This window comes from Micropterus salmoides, unplaced genomic scaffold (genome assembly GCF_014851395.1).
Source record: "Micropterus salmoides isolate LMB-PRFRI ecotype aquatic unplaced genomic scaffold, ASM1485139v1 Ms_hic_scaffold_17, whole genome shotgun sequence".
NCBI classification, from domain to species: domain Eukaryota; kingdom Metazoa; phylum Chordata; class Actinopteri; order Centrarchiformes; family Centrarchidae; genus Micropterus; species Micropterus salmoides.
The window spans coordinates 10,150,267-10,167,829 of record NW_024040817.1 but is presented as its reverse complement, the minus strand read 5'-3'; the positions used below and the strand labels follow the sequence as shown (position 1 = coordinate 10,167,829).

Here is a 17,563-nt window from a genome sequence, read left to right as displayed (position 1 = left end):
GTGCATTTTTGACACCTATTTTGCAACATATGAACAGTTTGTAAAATATAGTGCATTTTTCAGTGCAAAAAATCTGCTTAGTGAGCAATTTCAGACCTTAACATCTCTTATTTTCTTTTGACAAAATCTAGTATTTGTAGTAAAATGTAATATTTATAATTGTAGTATAGCCAAATGCCTTATACTTTCTAAACAAGCTGATTTAAACTAAAAACAAACAAAAAATCCTTGTTTTAAGATATCACTGAATATTTTATCTTAGAATACAGGATACATTTGTGTTGATTTTTGGTGTTTGTGTGCCTGAGAGTTAATTGACCCCCTCCCCCGTTAATGTTTACACAACATATAAGATCTGATTCTGATTTTTCTATTGCACATGTAAGTATCTGTATATGTTATGTCAAACTAATATTTAAGATATCTTTATATTTATAGGTTTATGTTTGTTTACTGTTGTATAGTTGCCAAAACAAATTCCATGTCTGTGTAAAAACAACTTGGCAATAAATCCATTTCTGATTCTGATTTGTTAATTACTAATATATAAGGTTATCTTTTTGTTTCCCTCATTTGCATCCTTTTCCATTCTGCTCTAAAGGGCGTGGCGCGATTGCCTGAAAGGAGCAGAGGTGAAAGGAAATATCTGACAACATTAAAAAGACATTTAAAGCAGCTCATAATAAGCATGTCACCAATACTTGTCACACAATACTGTGGAGGTTAGCTTTTTATTCACCAACTCATACACTTTTTAATCTCCCTAAGTAATTCAATAAAACCTAAGATTCACTACATGGCCTTTTGCGGAGGGAAACTTATTGGTGGGACTTGCATGATAGCACCAGAAGGAATTTACCACCAAATACTTCAACACCCAGGGGATGGGAAATGGCCAGTCTCAGACGTAGCCAAAGAGCTAACAAGTCAGCCAGTCCCCACATCTCAAAATAAGGCATCCAGATGAAGAGGATGAAGACAAAGCAAGAAATGAGCAACTTCACAAGTCAGCTTAAATGTTCACATATACTGTTTCTGTTGTCAAGAGTTGTTCAATCTATATTGAGATATAAAACCCCTCTAATCATTACAGGCACCACTGTGTTATTATGTGTAATATACAGAACTGCTCCACAACAAAACCATAGTGAAAATGGGAAAATAGAGAACAATAAAACCAATCAATCAGTCCATAAATACTGATACTTCATTCATGGTGTTTGAAGCAACGCTACACGCCATATCTGATTTCACAAGTTCCTTGTCCTCCAGTGTCGCTGCTAAGATTCAAATAAATTCACCGTCTGTCGCCAGGAGTTCCGTTTAATGAACTCCTAACGGTTGTCCTCTGTAACAGCAGACATCGGCTCACCCTCGCTTCCCTTTTGCAGAACACATCACACTATAGGCAGCTTACAAAGACACATCTTCCCTATTAAAGCTGAGCATATGAGAAGCAGCAACCTTTTACAAGTACATAACACATATACATTAACTGCATAAGCACTTTTGTGAGGAAACAAGAGCTGAAAGTGGCAGAAAGCAAGAACAGCTGTGTTTGCTAGTATATTTGTTTTAGGTCTCAATTACTCTTATCACATTTTCTTCAGATAAAATGTTATCTTGTGAACAGATCATAGAAAAAATGTCTTGACATAAATTATGGTGTTGTGGTTGGTCAATGATCATTATTTAGATCATTATTCCAAATATAATTTGTTCTTCTCACTATTAAGACATAATTATCCAATTATCTCAGGATAATTAATGTTAGTCATAGGTGCATTACTAGATACCTTTTTCTTTTTAGGCAGACATGACCGACTCCATGATTAGAAAAGTTGGATAGACCATGATTATCCCAAGATAGTGAGCCATATAAATCAAAAGAAAACAATGTTTGTTATGTTGAGATAACTGCATAATTATTATTCACAGATTAGTGGGAATAAAAATAACAAGACCAAGAATCTACAGCCCTGCTAGCAGCTCTGTGAAGTTGTACTTAGGTCGTGCTTCGTGTTAAATGCTAACATCAGCATGCTTTCATGCTCACAAAGCAAATGTTAACTTTCAAATGTTTAGTTACAAGATGTTTACCATCTTAGTTTAGCATGTTATAGCATGCTAAGATTTGCTAATTAATTCAAAATAACAAGTACAGCTAAGGCTGATGGGAATGGCATTAGTCATGCAGGTTTTTGTTCATAAACCAAAGCAATGAAGTAAATGAGAACGTTAAAGGTCGGGTATGAAATTCTAATCTAGTCTTGCAGTCAGTTGTGTGTGCGCACTGAAAATAAATTTGGTGTTTTTAACAGAGTCCTGGATCTGTAAATGGGAAACAAACAAAGTGGCTCGGACTGAACCCCACAGAACGCTATTCCTGCCATGATTTGTGTGTCAGGTAAAGTTACATTACTTGCCCACAGACATTCTGCTTAATTTCTAGGTGGCTGAGACATGCTGTTGTTGTGATGTTAGCCATAGTCGCAGGAAAGTTGTGAGTATCGCTGTCTGGAGCTGATGTGCTGGCTCTGGGACAATTTTGTCTCTGCATGTTAGCTTTGCATCAGCAACACTTTGCTAACTCACAATATATCAATGTTAGTTCCAACACCTGTTGTGTTGTTGCTCGTTTTATATCATGGAATTTGTAATGGTATTGGATTTTTCCAGAATCACATACCCCACCTTTAAGGGATGACCAATTGAAAATATTTGATTACAATTCATCCTCAAGTGGACAAATTTCATGGCAATCCAGCTAATATTTGTCAAGACATTTCACTCTTGAGCCAAAAATGTCAACGGGAGTGCTAGAGGAAAAGTCAGGGGATCACCAAAGGCATTGAGCTTAATCTTTGGAAATCATGAATGTTCGTATAAAATGGTTTGCCTATCTGTCTGATAGATGTTAAAGCTAGGGTAACGTTGGACAAAGAATCATAAGCCAGCTCTTCCCTTCAAACCTCAGGAAGTGCACGGGCAGAGCGCGCACAGGTAGACAGGCAGGTAGGCCGTGCTTATCACAGTCCTGTAAGACCAGAGCATTTGATTTTCTGATTGGTGTCTGGATGTAAAGAGAATTTTAACAAATACTTCTGAAATAAATTGCTTACCCCAGCTTTAAGATATTTCACAGATTAAGAGTCAAAACTTTGACCTGCTGGTGAAGCTACAAGGAAAATCAGTGGATCACCAAAATCTTCAAGATTAAACCTCTGGGCACCATTAGGCATATATGTACTAAATGTAATGGTAATTCTTCCAACAGTTGTTCAGATATTTCTGGTCGAAACGAAAGTGGTGGACCAACAGACCAACTAACAACAGACACTGCCATGATGCTAGCACGGACTGTCCGTTGACTCAAAATAATGAGCATTAAAAAAAATCTACGCTGCTCTTGGCTTCTGAACACACAGATCTCACATATTAACCTCTCGCTTCATTAAAAGCATCACAATAACAGTAACGCATGGCTTATAAAACTACAGTACAGTGATTATTATGGCATATTTCAACTTCAACAGGGTTCTCTCGTGTTGATTTTCATCACACAATGTGTAGGCAAACTCCACTACAGTGCGCTCTGTTGATCCAAGTTGATTTGAATTTGCAGCTGCACCGGTAACAGTGATTCGACATTTCTCTGAGCACACACACTGCAAAAACATGTTTAAGTCCTCTGTGTCACACTGTGGACATGATGTGAAATACTGATGAAGGGCAGAGCCAGGTTCAGTAAAGTCTCAGCAGGGAGGCAGAGGCCCCTGTCAGTACTGGAAGGAAATGACAGAGTTCACTTTGTAGACGTGGTACGAGCGGTTCCAGAAAACTCGAGTGAAGTAGTTTGTATACGGTGAGTAGTTCATCTTTATCTCTTGGCAGAACCTTCCGTGCTTGGAGAAAGAGTAAATCTCCCCTTTGTCATAAACAACCTGAATGGGACAAGAGGATGTGGAACATTAATGAGAATTACAATTGTAACACTTTCTTAAAAGCTAATGTCATAAGCATTACTTTCCAAGAGTGAGGCCACTTTGTAAATAAAGTCTGTGTATTCTGAGAACACTTAGCAAACGCTAAAAATCAATCTCTCATTGTAATTACATATATGTGACGATATGGCAAATGCATTTCCAAGAGTTCCACATGTTGGGGAAACATTATTCACTTTCTTGGCTACAGTTAGATGAGAAGATCAATATGACTCTCATGTCTCTACCACAAATGTGTGCATGAAAACACCACAACTCAGATTTCGGCAGTTTGGCAGCTTGCAGTAAAAGAATAAGTGTCTAAACTCACATGTCCATTGGCGATGTCGAGCAGGTCTTTGATCCTGCAGCCTTTATTAAGACTAAGCTCGTTGCAAATTGACTCCTCGATGATCACATAGTTTGTCTTGTGAGAGGTCAGAATCTTATAGATGTCCTCTGCAGATCTCATTGCATACACCTGGTAAGTCTACAAGGAGAGGAATGAAAAGGTTGTTAGTTAACACATCTGATGAGAGAAATCTAAAATCTTGGACCACGGCAAAAATAAATTGTTGTTCATTTCCATGCCTTGAAAAGAGAATGGGTAGTATAGAGATGACAGATGAGGGGACAGAGGTGGACAACATGCAACAAAACTCCATGGTCAGACTTGAACCGTGGATGTTGGAGCTCATGGATGGTAACCTACACCCCTAAGCAACTAGGGCCCTCCATTTTGTCATTTTTAAGGCTCATTATAAAAGTTCATGACATATTACTACAAGACATTAAGCAGGAAGTTTACAATGGATTCAAGTTGTTTTGAGAACATTTTTATAACCAAAAGACTTGAGCTGCCTAGCTGTGTTTAAAACTGACTGTACAGCTCTAAAGCTGATGATACACGAGGCAACTTTTTGAGCAATGTTGCTGGGCAATGTTGCTGGTTGCAATTCTGACTATGTTTTAAACGAATAGGGGAGGGGCAGGGCAGGTGGCGGAGTGGTGGGGGAAGGGGATTACGGCAGTAATCTTTACTCATTACCATTGACAGCAACATTGCTCTAAACATTGCTCTAAACATTGCTCCATGTATCATCAGCTTAACTCATTTGTTTTTGTGTCCAATTTCTTTCCTTTCAAAATGAATCTTTCATCTCACTCACATCTTCAGTCCTCCTCAGCAGGTTGATGTCTGAGTAAAGCGGTAAGCTGGTCACAGCTGAACCTGAACACAGCTTCACTGTTCCTAACAGCTGAGGGCTGCCTGCAAAGACAGCCGCCACTGGAGCCTGTGACCTGGAAGACAAGAAGAACAAGTTGTTATATGCCGCAATAAAGACTTTATAGATATCTTCAAAGATACAGAAAGATCTCATGACCCACCTGATCCAGCTGATCAGCTCTACTGTGTCTGGGTCGTAGAACTCCTGTAGATCTGACAACTCTGCTATGACACGAGGGCAGTACTGCAAGAGGAGTGCAGGAAGATATTAGGGGCCTTTAAATGTCTGACAGAAAGAGCTTTAAAAGATAAAGAGCTGAAAATCTCACCTCTCTCCACAAGCTGAAACAAATGATGGTAGGAACTGCTGTGCTCAGGATCAGAGACTGGAGAGTAAAAAACATAAATCTACAAGTGAGATTCTATTTTTTACTGTATACTAACAGTATATACTAATAACAACAACAGCAACACGTTGTAGGTGACAACATTAGTCGATATTAATCCAATTTAAAACACCCTTTTTAGAGTGAAACAGGAGAAAGAAAGTGTTACTGTCAATATGTGAAAGTCATACACTTCAGAGGCCACTCACCAGTACTACAGGGTGTATGGACTTTAGTTTCAGCCACTTAAATACAGTCATCCAGAGTTCTGGAGAACATACACCGAACGCCGTAAACATGCAGACGTACGGGGTCCACAAATATTTCATCCTGCATGAAAAAAAACCCACAGTCAACATCTAGCTGTGGCATAACCAAAGACAAATGATCAATTTAACGTTACTTGGTTTACTACAGACACCTGTTGGAAATCCTCATTCTTAAACACACTTCTACGCTGATAAACGTACCCATCAAACAGCAGAGCCAAGCCTCCAAAAAGCAATGTGTGAAAAACATGATAGATGACCTCTGGCTGCTCTCCTATTCGTCCATCTTCAAGTCTGAGGTTGGTTTTCATTGGCTGACCACTGTAGGAAAGTATATACTGCTTTCAGCACCATGATAAACATTTAGTAGAGCATCAAACAGATGCCCTTCACAGCAGAACTATAAACTGTAGCTGGGAACCACAGCTGGTTGAGGTCCAGCTTTTATAACCATTTCTGTCAAATATAATTTTAAAAGACACCAAAGAGTAACGTCATGCATTGTGTGTGGCACAAGTCTCTAACCTGAGTCTTCTGTAAATGGTCTGCAGGGTGGACAGCAGGCAGACAGCCAGTACCAGGAAGTAAAAGGGAAGGACCGAGGCCTGTGTCAGTCGTAGAAATAAGTCCTGACTGGGTGTCTGTAAACTCTCTTGGCACAGGAGGAAGTTGGTGACAAAGTCTCTAACATGGAAGGAAATTAAACATTGCAGAGTGCATTAGATTACTCAGAACTGACTAATATGAATACTGTTCAAAACCACAAAGGATAATACACAATGCCACCATTAGTTTATTTCTCTTTACCATTTTTATAATTGCTTCTATATTATATCTTGCTTCTGTATGTCTGCTACGTAGCAGAATGGGGTTTCAAACTCAATTTTAGTCTATAACCTGTTGTATTGTGACAAAATAAATCTACCTACCTACCTACATTCATTTAAACCAATGTCCAGCATGCACTGTAAAAGCAAACCTTTAATTCAATAACTGTAACTCACGTTGTTGTGTTGAGTCCGAATTTTAATTCAAGGAATTTCAATATGTAGTCACTGTCACTTACAGGTACAAGTTTCTGTAAATAAAAAACAGTGATGATTAACCAAACAACTTAATAACTACAAATGAATGCTCATGACTTTGTGAACAAGACGACCCATGTTCTTGTGGTTTTACCTTGACCAAATAACTAAAGGTGATCGTTGTGGTAAAGACTAGGTGGAAATGTAGGAAGAGCTTCATTACTCTGGCCACAAGAGGCCCCATCTTCATCTTTTGCTGCAATATAAATACAGACAAACAGTAATGAGATGGCATCACTCTGCATTCAAACCCTGTTAAATTGAAGGTAATCCCTTTTTAATAATAAACTTCAAAAAAATTAAAATCCTCACATTTGAAAAGGAGCAACCAAACAACGTTTACTGATTGTACCTGATAAAGTGGCTCCGACTGAGCTACACAACACTATTCCAGCTGTTCAAGCCATTATTTGCGTTTCAGGTAATGTTAGATTTGCCCACAAACATTCTGCTTACTTTTTAGTTAACCAGGACATGCTGTTTCTGTGATTTTAGCAGATAATAGCAGGATTACTTGCTGTGTCGTTCACTTTATATCATGGTATTTCCCATGGTATTGGAAGCTTCCAGAATCACATACCCCACCTTTAAAAAAAATGCCTGTAACATGTAATTTCACAGAGATCTGGTGCGAGGGAGCAGCTAACTCTACCTGGAAGTACCTCGCGAGTACTGAGCCAATCAGAAGGCTGAGCAGAGGCGAGCTGAGCAAGGTCGGGTTCTGAAACTGGAACAAGTAAGCCAGGAACAAGGAGCTGAGGTACACCTTGTGAATGTCAGCCATCTTAACATCCCAGAGAGAAAGACAGCGAGAGAAGAGAGAAACAAAGATAAAAGCAGTGTATTTAAGGACAATCGTGGACACAAATACTAGACAAACAGGCATAACCAGTTAAATTATTAGAACACACATTCATTCTTGAAGAATATTTAAACCCATTATAAGTAAAAGATAATGTAATTTTCCTCTTTTTACACATCTTACATTTATAAATAACTGGCCAAAAATTTAAATTTAAAATTCATGCTAACATGTCATAAATCATTAAGCAAGAAAATGTCCTCAGTGTACAAAACTCGTGGCTCATAACTAGATTAAGCCAAAAAGAATGTGCAGTAAACCATAAACTACAACAGCTAATCTCATTCATTACTTCAGCAGTTAAAGGAATAGTTCATGATTTTGGGAAATACGCTTATTTGCTTTCTTGCCAAGAGTCAGGTAAGAAGATTGTTAGAACTCTAATACCTGTCAGTTGACTACTGAGCTATAGCCCCTGTCAGCAACAACTATCCTGGCTCTGTCTGAACTCCCTACCAGCATCTCTAAAGCTCACTAAGTAACATGTTATATCTTTTGTTTATCTGCGCAAAGACCTAAGTGTAAAAGTGACAATTTGTGGTTTCATGCGCAGGACTATTTCTTGGTTGGATGACTTCCTGGAGCCTTATTTTTTACACAAACACTAAGGCACTCTATAAAAAAGCAAGTAGTGGTTAAATGTGATTCAACCGTGCCAACAGACTGTACTCCTTTACTATGCCAGGACTATGTTACCTTACGTGGTGGCACCAGGTCGAAAGAGTCAAGCAAGAAAAGACAGAGGCCTTGGATGAAGAGCACGTAGTGACTGTGTTCCCAAACCAGGAGGAAGGTGAATGTGGTGGCACTCATGGTAAGATAGCAAAACATCTACAGAGAAATACAGTTTATTTTTGTGTGTAAATGCAGTGCTGAATATAGTAGTCGTTTTTAAAAAAAAAAAAAATGGTTTCATTAGCTGCTCACCTCAGTGGCAGAGTTTATGTTATTACTCAGGAATCCAGTCAAAGCTGCAACCTGGCAAGAGAAGTAAGGAAGAGCCCAGTTGTCCCGCAGAGGGATGGCATGGTCTACTTTGGTTGTATCTGGTCTGAGGATAATCACCAACAGAAGAGTTACAAAGTCACCATACAATAGAAAGACATTTTTCAAGTCTGTTTAAAAGCATTTGTTATCAAGGAAGTAGGAGCAGCAGGGAGAAACATTGAAAGAAAGCATGAATGAGGAAGTATACAAGAGGAATATAAGTTTACCACCTTTGATAGGAGGAAAAAACATGAAGAGGCATAGACAGAAAGTAAAGTATGAGGAACGAGTTGGTAAGACATCTACTCACCTGTTAATAACATACCAGGCCACAGCCAACATGCCAGCCACCCAGGTGCCGCTCATCACCCAGCTACACACAAACAGGGCAGTGACATAGATTGCCTGGAGGCCGAATACCGCTCCAATATAAAAGTAGATCGGCTCCACAAAATCCTGAAGGCAGAGACGGAAACATGAGGGTTTCCTCACAGGCGAAGCAAAATTATATGAGCAAAAACTCAATATAATAATATATAATAACAATATAATATCTATATGGTTGCTTTAAAGGTTCAGTGTGTAAGTTTTAGTGGCATCTAGTGGCGAGGGTTGCAAATTCAATCAGCGGCCCTGTGCATTCACGTGCTCCTCGGATGGTCCCAAGTCCCGAGATGTGAAATCATTCTTCCAACTTCAGTGTGTATTCATGTGCTCTGAAGTCAGAATGTGGAATCAACATGAACGCTACTACAAAGATGTGATGGATTATCATTATCAGAGCATATAAACAACACACAGACATCTAGTTCACTCTACATGGACAACAAACCAACTGTATTATAAATTATATGTTTGCAGAATATGTATATGCAATACGTGATTTTTCATGAATGAAAGTTATGTACACTTCTTTATGTCCCATGTACACTTTATTTCTCTTTTTGCAATAAAGATTTAAGGAGGGAAAAAAAGACATGAATGTACCTCTCAGCCCTCCCTTTCCAAGCGCGCAGGAAAAGCAACAGTGGCTGACAAGCTCTGTTGGCTCTTGTGCTAAATAAATACGTGTGGTCCTCTATTTGTCCAAATTTCTCTTCTTTTCTTACTTCTGTTAAACCAGAAGACTACTACTAGCACTACTAATGTTACGTGTTCTTCTTCTTCTTAGTAAGTATTCAACGTATTGACGAAACGCGGCGAGATCCTTGTAAGAGGACCCGCGGCGTATGTAGATAGAAATGTCTCATTTAAAGGTAAGAAAAACATAACGGTTCATTATGTAAGGTGTTTATACATCACTGAAAACATAGTTATGTATATTATATTGCATTTCTGTCAATAGACCATCCTAAATATTACACACTGAACCTTTAAATGGCTGTATGCTAACAACACCAATGCCAGACATCTAAATAAAAATGTGCTTAAATGAGGCAGTGTGCTAACTGCATAACTTAGAGACTACTACTATCACAAGTCTGTGTCGGTGTGGACATGTTTGTTGCTGGGCCCAGAAGCAAGAAGTCATCATTTTGTATTTGTCAAAAATGATACTATGATAATCCATTGCCAATGCAATGAAAAGGTTGGACTTCCCCTCACTTTTTTCTGGCACAATGCATTGAACGATTTATTGCATTATTTGGTAGCAAGCCCATTAGAGATTATTTTAACAACATGGAGAATTATATTTATTTCAAGTGTTAATTCAGGGTTTTTACAGTGAGACTTGCTATCTTGTAAAATTATGCTATTTCTTGCACCAAGCAGCTCCATGCATCTTGTGATAGAGTATACTGAGCTTAAAGCTGAAAGGCCCCCAGCTGTAAGACAGGAATGATGTTACTATTTCTAATATGTTTGCCGATGTTTGCTTTAAGACAGGGCATGTTACTGGTTCAGCATCTTTTTTCTTAAAAATACACATGCGGCTTCAATTGCATATTACCATCAGATAAAAATATGGATGTATTGTAGCATGGTGAAAACTGACAATGCCCTAATTGCACTTTAACTTAATTCAGAAGCTCCAAAAACAATAAAAAAGCCTCACCTGGCTGCCTGTGACTCTGTATATGAAGCTAGTGATGAGCTCTGGATAGAGAGACAAATGTTCCACTACGTTGACAGTCTGACCTGAAACAGTCCTGTTATCTAACGTCAGCTCATAAAACCCTGGAAAACACAAACCACATAAGATGAGTTGATTGACAAGGACAGAGTGACATTTGTAACCCTTTAATTCAAGAATTTGTCTTTTGTCTGGCATTTTATTTTATTAGATACTTCCATCGTCTTTCTTTAATGAGAAGCAGAAAGGATAAATGTACCTCTTTCAAAAGATGGTACTGTCAGCATGTGCTTGTAATAGTAGTAATAGAGCCCACTGCCTCCTTGGAAGGTGATTTCACGCTCCAGCTCCTGAGACACATTGGAGTGAATTTCAGAATTGATGTGATATGGCATTAAAGTGGAGGTGTAATGGAAGCAGACATGAAAAACAGAGCCACCCACCTGTCTAGTCGAAAACCAGAACTTCCTGTCATGATATGTAGACAGATACACAGCATAAAGCATGCCACAGGCAACTGCTGCCAGACATCCAAAGAACACCCTCACCAGGCGCTGCAAAAAGACAGCTGAGGAGCAGAAATATAACACTGAATATCACATATCATAACAATACTTGCAAGTTATTATAAGTGTGTTAAACACCTTTTGAGTGTATTTAAAGGAAAAATATACTAGGACTATGCAGCCACAACATCATCAAGGGTTAATTGAGTCTCTTTTTTAAGATGGATTCTGTATCACTGCTGACTGGTAATGGTTTAAACTGCTCATCCAGGTACATACTCTACGGATAAAAAAAGATCCAAGAGTGCATCAGGAAGATGGCCCCCAAAGATGAAGGGCTTAGTGAATATATACATATATATATATACACACACACACACACACACACACACACACACAGGCAACCCTGAACTGGAAAAGGTCCTGTAACGCTGTTACATTGTCCAGGTTTGACCAGGTACTGCAGGAGTAAAGCAACAATCTACATATCAAACAAAAATAGCACAGACACAAAAAGCTTTAAAGTACAGAATTCAATTCAAAGTGCTTTAAATGTGATTGTTTCCTTTATTGCAATCCATTAGTGTGTGCGTGTGTTAGAAAAAGTGAAAACATTTGTATTGCTGTTATTATTGTATTTTCTGTTGTCTATCAGAGCATCCCCACAGTGAACTGCATGTTTGTGCTGAACTCAGGATACTGAAATGTATTCTTAAAAGGACAAATACACATTTTGTTCAGCACAAGACTCCTGAAATAAAGTCAGACAATCAGTTATACTTTAAGTACATGGACACATTGATCCAGTGGCTTATTTACAAAAATGCAATGCACATTTGCTGCTTCTCTTATTTACATTGCAAGCTACTTTTCAGAACATTTTTAACAAATGCTTTCAAAAAAGTGATGGGGACAAAAAGCCATCTCAAAAAGTGGTGGGGACAAGCCCCCAGCATCCCCAGTGTAAACAACACCTATGTTCAGGACATAAACTTACATGCAGAAGAGCTCTTGGATCTTTTGATAGATATTTCAGGTCTTTTTGATTCTTCCTGTTTGTGTTGAGGTTCCTCATCTTTCCTCTGCTTGTCATCTGCTTCACCAGTGGACACAGTCCCCTCATCCTCTCTGTTCACCGGGCCATTAACATCTGTTCAGGTGTCACATCAGACAGACAGATGTTTAACAAATACACGCTTTGTGACAATCTTTACAAGCATCCAGGTCAGAGGTAGTGTTTCTCTGGAAAAGTTAACAAAGTTACCGGGATGCTTCTGCACGGGATGCTAACTTGTGTTCAGTTAGTAAACTGCTAAGTTGGATAAACTCACGTGTTGTCTGCACATCAGGCTCATGTTGGCGCTCATCCTCTTCTTTATCTCCCTCCAGAGTCTTTGCTGTACGACACCTTAACTCGGTCATGACTACAACTAATTAATCCGAGAGGAGTTGTCTGGTGTGTTGACACAGCAGCATGCTAGCTAACAAGCAGTTAGCTAATCCAAGAGCCTTTCAATCAATACCATAGACTGTAGATCAATACTTCCCTTTGCGGGAAACAGGGCGGGTGACAGGTGGAGCTACAAGCTTCCCTTTTCTAGATCGACTTTTCCTGCACGGAGTTGCAAAGAAGCAGCTGTAGATTTAATGATGTTGTCTGTGTGGAGGACTCAAGTTAGCTGCCGAACCCTTACCAATCTCGCTCCTCCTGCCTGAACCGAACCAACGAAGTAAACGAATACTAGCCAATCAGAGGCAGAGGAGGGCGGGCAACGACGTCATCACGGCGGAAGATGCTGATGACTACAGAAAGCAGCGAAGAAGAGCGAGGACCAAACTTCACTATATTTTCATGTTATTTAAGAAAACTTAAAACCAAGGAAGGTTAAACTCAAGGGCAACTGGACTTAGTTGAAGATACTAGTAGATAGATCCATAGATTCTAGTATATTCAACCAAGTCCAGTTGCCCTTGATTTTAACTTTCCTTGGATAACTATGATCTGGATATCTGAGAACTTTGACAATTTATATTAATCTATAAAACAAAAAAGTTTCAAGCGCTTCATTCCTAAAATAATTGTATATTTAACATATTTGGGCTAGGGGTAAATGTTGAGGGCCATTTTTTATGGATGTTTTGACTAAACTATTTGTTGATTAATTCAAAAGAAAGATAGTAATAAGAATGCATTTATAATCAGGGTGGCACAGTGCTGTAGTGGTTAGCACTGTTTAATTTAATTCTAATTGGAGAAAGTGTACATCTGATGCCAGGTTGTAAAACCTGGATAGGGGCAAGCAAAGAGCCCTGCTGTGAAGTGACCAGTTGCTGCACTGATTGAGAAAATGTTGTAATTTTGGGTGGCATAAAGTCAAACTGGAATGAAATTGACAGACACAGATAAAGAGGAATAGTTGTGGGTGTGTGGCAAGCCAGCTGAAAAAGACTCATGTGATGTGAATTTCATAGTGAAAGCAGTTTAATCCAACACAACAGATTTTCACTGCTGCATGCTGAGTGTACAGTTACTATGTAAGCAGGAGTGCAACTTACATCAATGGGTGTTAAATTTCTCTCTTAAAAAATAAAAATAAAATCAGAGGAGACAGCCAATGCAAAAAATAGGCACAAATAATAAAATCCAAGACTGTGATAAAATCTTTCAAATCAGGAACCTACAAATTTTGGTCCCAAACTTAAAAATAGGGGTAAAAATATTAACACCATAAATTAACATATATCTAATGTATATAAAACACACTGTTTTAACATGAACGCTAAGATTGTTAGGGAGTGTCTCTCCGAGGGATTTATAACACTTTAGGAATAGGAAGTCTATCAAACTTGGAGCCACTAGGTGGTCTGAACTTCCCAGTCTGGAAGGTGAAAGGTAGCAATATAAAGGTGTTTCTTCAACCTGTTACAGCTTTGTCTTATCCGTTTATTCTTCTTCTGGTGATTCCTCTGAGCCCTCCTCCTCGCTCGAGCTCTTTTCTTCAATCGGTGTGTCTGTTTTGGACAGTGAGAATAATGTTTAAACTCTTTATTTTGAGGTTCTATTACATAAGCATTGATAATGACTTGGTTATGTAATCAGTACCTGTATTGGTTTTGTTCAGGCTTCCTGTTGTCCCAGCTTCTTCACCATCACACCTCTCCAGTATTATTCTCAGGATTTTGGTCACTTGTGGGTGTTTAGCTGCCTTGGTTAAGGGTTCATCATCTGAACAGTTGCTTGACGACCCTGAAGAATGATTAATTTAAATTAATGCATGACTAATATGGACAAAGGGCATCTCAGATTGATTGAGAATTCATTCAGAATACATTTTCTTGTATACTCATTTATTTAACCATATTATGTGGCCTCTAGAACCTCTAGTCTCACTGTTGAGTGTTATGAACTGCATTTTCATTTCTTCTATCTAAGCCCAGCGTGGCCATAGTCTTTACCTGAAACAGGCATCTTTCTTGGCCTTTTCAGAGCTGTGCCCCTCTTCTTCAGAGCTGAAGCTTTTGTTTTGTTTTTTGTTCGTTTGTCTGTGCGGCTCTTTTTCACAAGATTAATTAAGGGTTCATCATCTGAGCTTTCATCAGAGAGTCCTGCCAAATGATAGTTTGTTTTCTTTTAAAATCTTTTGGCAAAAATCACATGTTTTGTTCATGTCATGATTAACGCTACAGTACCTCGTCTCTTTCTCCCTTGCGATAAAGTTGTCTTCTTTGTGTTTTTCTTCACTGGTTTCTTCTTCTCCGTGATGAGGTTCACCAAGGGCACATCATCATCATCCGAGCTGTTGTCTGAAGATGAAGGGTCTTTTAAAACCCAAGAGGTTAGTACTTGGAATAAAACGGAATTTAATTCATTCCTTCTGGACAGTCTAATGAAAGTGCTGCCTACCTTTCAGTGATTTGTTTTTAATTTTTTGTCTTGTTTTCTTGCTGCTTGACGAAGTCTTTAGCTCTTTAGGAGCTTTTGTCCACTTCCTCTTTATTGTTGCGTGGGGTTCATAATCAGAGCCGCCACTGGAAGACTCTGCATATTTCACTAGAGCAAATAAAACATTTTCATTTTTTGTACAAGTGCTTTGAGAACAGCATGTAAATGAGTTCCACATTTGAACACCTACCAGTTTTCCTTGCTGCGTTCCTTTTGGATTTCATAACAGGGTTTGCTTTTCTAGACGCCTTTCTCTGATGTTGGGATGGGAGTTTCTTGGCAAGTTCACTCAACAGCTCATCATCCGAGCTATGATCCGAGCTGTCATTGTCATCCAGTGATTCTGTGTAAAAAAAAAAGAATTAAAAAAGAAAGTCAACAATACGCATCTGCAAAATTTCCCGTTGGTACTGTAGGTGCATGGAGAGAAAAAAATCTTACCTTTTTTCTTTGTATCAACTGATTTTTTCAGAGGCACTGAGAAATGCTTCTTTGCAGCTTTGGAGGACACTTTGGCAATGTTTATGAGAGGTTCATTGTCAGAGCTATCATCTGTATTCAAATGTGAAACAGTTACAACAAAATGTTAAAGTCATGCATTCCAGACAAAAATCAGAAAATACAGAAAATATCCACATTTGAGAAGCTGAAATCAGGAAAATTTGAATCAGGAAAATTTGAATTTTCTTCTTAGAAAAATGACTCAGAACAATCAATCGATTATTAAAATAGTTGTTGTCCATGTAATAGTAACCACCTGCTTTCTTGTTATTTGTGTCTTTAGATCTGGGTGACGTGTTGCCTTTTCTCACTGGTTTCTTAGCTGGTGCAGAAATAGTTTTCATCTTTATTAAAGGCTCGTCATCCGAGTCATCTGAAGCTACAACAGGAGAAGATGTACAAAAACAAAATTTAGTACCGTTTGCTTTCAAAGGCAGCAATATGTCAAGCTGAACATATTTTACTTCAGCTGGCAGAATTGTTGACAGCGTTTTTAATTTGCAGTCCTCACCACTTTTGTCCTTTTTGGAATTAGCGTTGGAGCTGTAGGTTAACCTGCGTGTAATTCCACTCAACTGCTTCTCGTCACTGGGTGTCCTCTTCAGGAGCTTTGAGAGGGGTACATCATCATCAGAGCTGGAGCTGTCCTTCCCTGGCCAATCAGACACAACGGGATAAATACCAGTAAATATATCTAAGCCATCAGTCTAGAAAAATTGTAATAAAGGTTTGACCATAAATTTTGACCCAATAAACTACCTTTTTTCTAGTCTGCATAGCCTGATTTTACTTAAGTATTTTTTTACAGTACTTGTTATAATAATTTATAGTTAACTAAAGTTTGGTTAAGTTAAATTTACAATAAGTAAAACTGTTTACCCACTGTCCCTCCACAGATGAATGCAGTCATTGCCAGGGTTTGCTTAACAACGAGATCTTTTTAAAGGCCAAAGCATATTGGTGAATGTGTGAATTGTGAAAGATTAGTGTTTATAATGTTATGTTTTTATGGTGTTTGTCTTTATTTGAGAGTATATTTGATAGATTGATAGAGAAAATAGGGCTGAAGAGAAATTCGGTAGACAAGCTGGCTGAGGTAGAGCTAACTTGGATTACTTTAACATACTGTGGCTAGTTCATTAATCCATATCAATATTTTAGAAGCTGTTCATGTGTGTTGTATGTAAAATGATAATCTGCAAAGGCACAAGTTACAATAGATGTCAGATGAATGTAACGTTAGTGGAATGAAGTACATGTTTTCCTTCAGGAATATAGTTAAATATAAAGTAGCTTAAAACGAAAATAAGTAAGTAAAATACTTCAAAAAGAGTAAATTATTTTGAAGTTGTAAGCTAACTTAGCCTTTAACTAGCTACAACGCACTCCGGTAACATGTCAGCTAATATTAAAAATAACAATATTAACCTAACTACCTGGAGAGTCGTGTACATTAGTGGGCACGTCAGTTGTGCTGCAGTCCATTTTGTTGCTCAGTATATTAGCTAATTATGCTCTTCATCCAAAACGTGCCAAGTTGGTCTAATGATGTTAGCTTCTTCTGTTTTTTGAGTTAATGTTAGCTAAACTCGCAGTTAGTGTTTAGCTGGTTATTGGACGTCACTAGCTGTTAAGTGTGCAGCTCCGCCAACCTTCAGCTAAAAAATTACTGTGCCGCAGAGTGTCACTATATAACTTTAAAAACCAGTTTCCCCAAACATAAAGTAATGTTACTTCCA

At 38.4% G+C, this 17,563-nt stretch overlaps 2 protein-coding genes across 4 annotated transcripts; both read right to left on the bottom strand.

Annotated features, from left to right (window-relative positions):
* Positions 1-712: 712 nt before the first annotated feature.
* LOC119907111 (probable C-mannosyltransferase DPY19L4) lies at positions 713-13,108 on the bottom strand. Its single transcript, XM_038724705.1, has 19 exons — positions 12,712-13,108; positions 12,378-12,530; positions 11,318-11,442; positions 11,134-11,224; positions 10,857-10,978; positions 9,111-9,256; positions 8,741-8,864; positions 8,510-8,644; positions 7,604-7,735; positions 7,046-7,147; positions 6,871-6,944; positions 6,392-6,550; positions 6,068-6,187; positions 5,807-5,927; positions 5,541-5,597; positions 5,373-5,455; positions 5,153-5,285; positions 4,315-4,473; positions 713-3,944 (listed from the first exon to the last, which is right to left on the bottom strand). The coding sequence occupies exons 1-19, from the start codon at positions 12,800-12,802 to the stop codon at positions 3,780-3,782; spliced, it is 2,292 nt and encodes a 763-aa protein (XP_038580633.1). The 5' UTR covers positions 12,803-13,108; the 3' UTR covers positions 713-3,779.
* Positions 13,109-13,840: 732 nt separating this feature from the next.
* On the bottom strand, positions 13,841-17,563 carry LOC119907113 (nucleolar protein dao-5-like). Of its 3 annotated transcripts, XM_038724706.1 has the most exons (11): positions 17,261-17,563; positions 16,704-16,760; positions 16,336-16,476; positions 16,081-16,203; positions 15,765-15,875; positions 15,514-15,666; positions 15,285-15,431; positions 15,071-15,199; positions 14,837-14,986; positions 14,484-14,627; positions 13,841-14,392 (listed from the first exon to the last, which is right to left on the bottom strand). In XM_038724706.1, exons 1-11 carry the CDS (start codon positions 17,307-17,309, stop codon positions 14,325-14,327), a joined length of 1,272 nt encoding a protein of 423 aa, XP_038580634.1. In that variant the 5' UTR covers positions 17,310-17,563; the 3' UTR covers positions 13,841-14,324. The 3 variants fall into 3 exon arrangements, with proteins under 3 accessions (XP_038580634.1, XP_038580636.1, XP_038580635.1); XM_038724708.1 differs by lacking the exon at positions 14,837-14,986; XM_038724707.1 differs by lacking the exon at positions 16,704-16,760.

Coding starts and splice junctions, on each gene's coding strand:
- LOC119907111 (XM_038724705.1), bottom strand. CDS start 12,802: ATGACCGAGTTAAGGTGTCGTACAGCAAAGACTCTGGAGGGAGATAAA. Junction 12,531..12,711: donor GCCTGATGTGCAGACAACAC/GTGAGTTTATCC, acceptor ACACCTGAACAG/ATGTTAATGGCCCGGTGAAC. Junction 11,443..12,377: donor ATCCAAGAGCTCTTCTGCAT/GTAAGTTTATGT, acceptor TCTGCTCCTCAG/CTGTCTTTTTGCAGCGCCTG.
- LOC119907113 (XM_038724706.1), bottom strand. CDS start 17,309: ATGGACTGCAGCACAACTGACGTGCCCACTAATGTACACGACTCTCCA. Junction 15,432..15,513: donor GAACGCAGCAAGGAAAACTG/GTAGGTGTTCAA, acceptor TATTTGCTCTAG/TGAAATATGCAGAGTCTTCC. Junction 14,628..14,836: donor AAGAAAGATGCCTGTTTCAG/GTAAAGACTATG, acceptor ATCATTCTTCAG/GGTCGTCAAGCAACTGTTCA.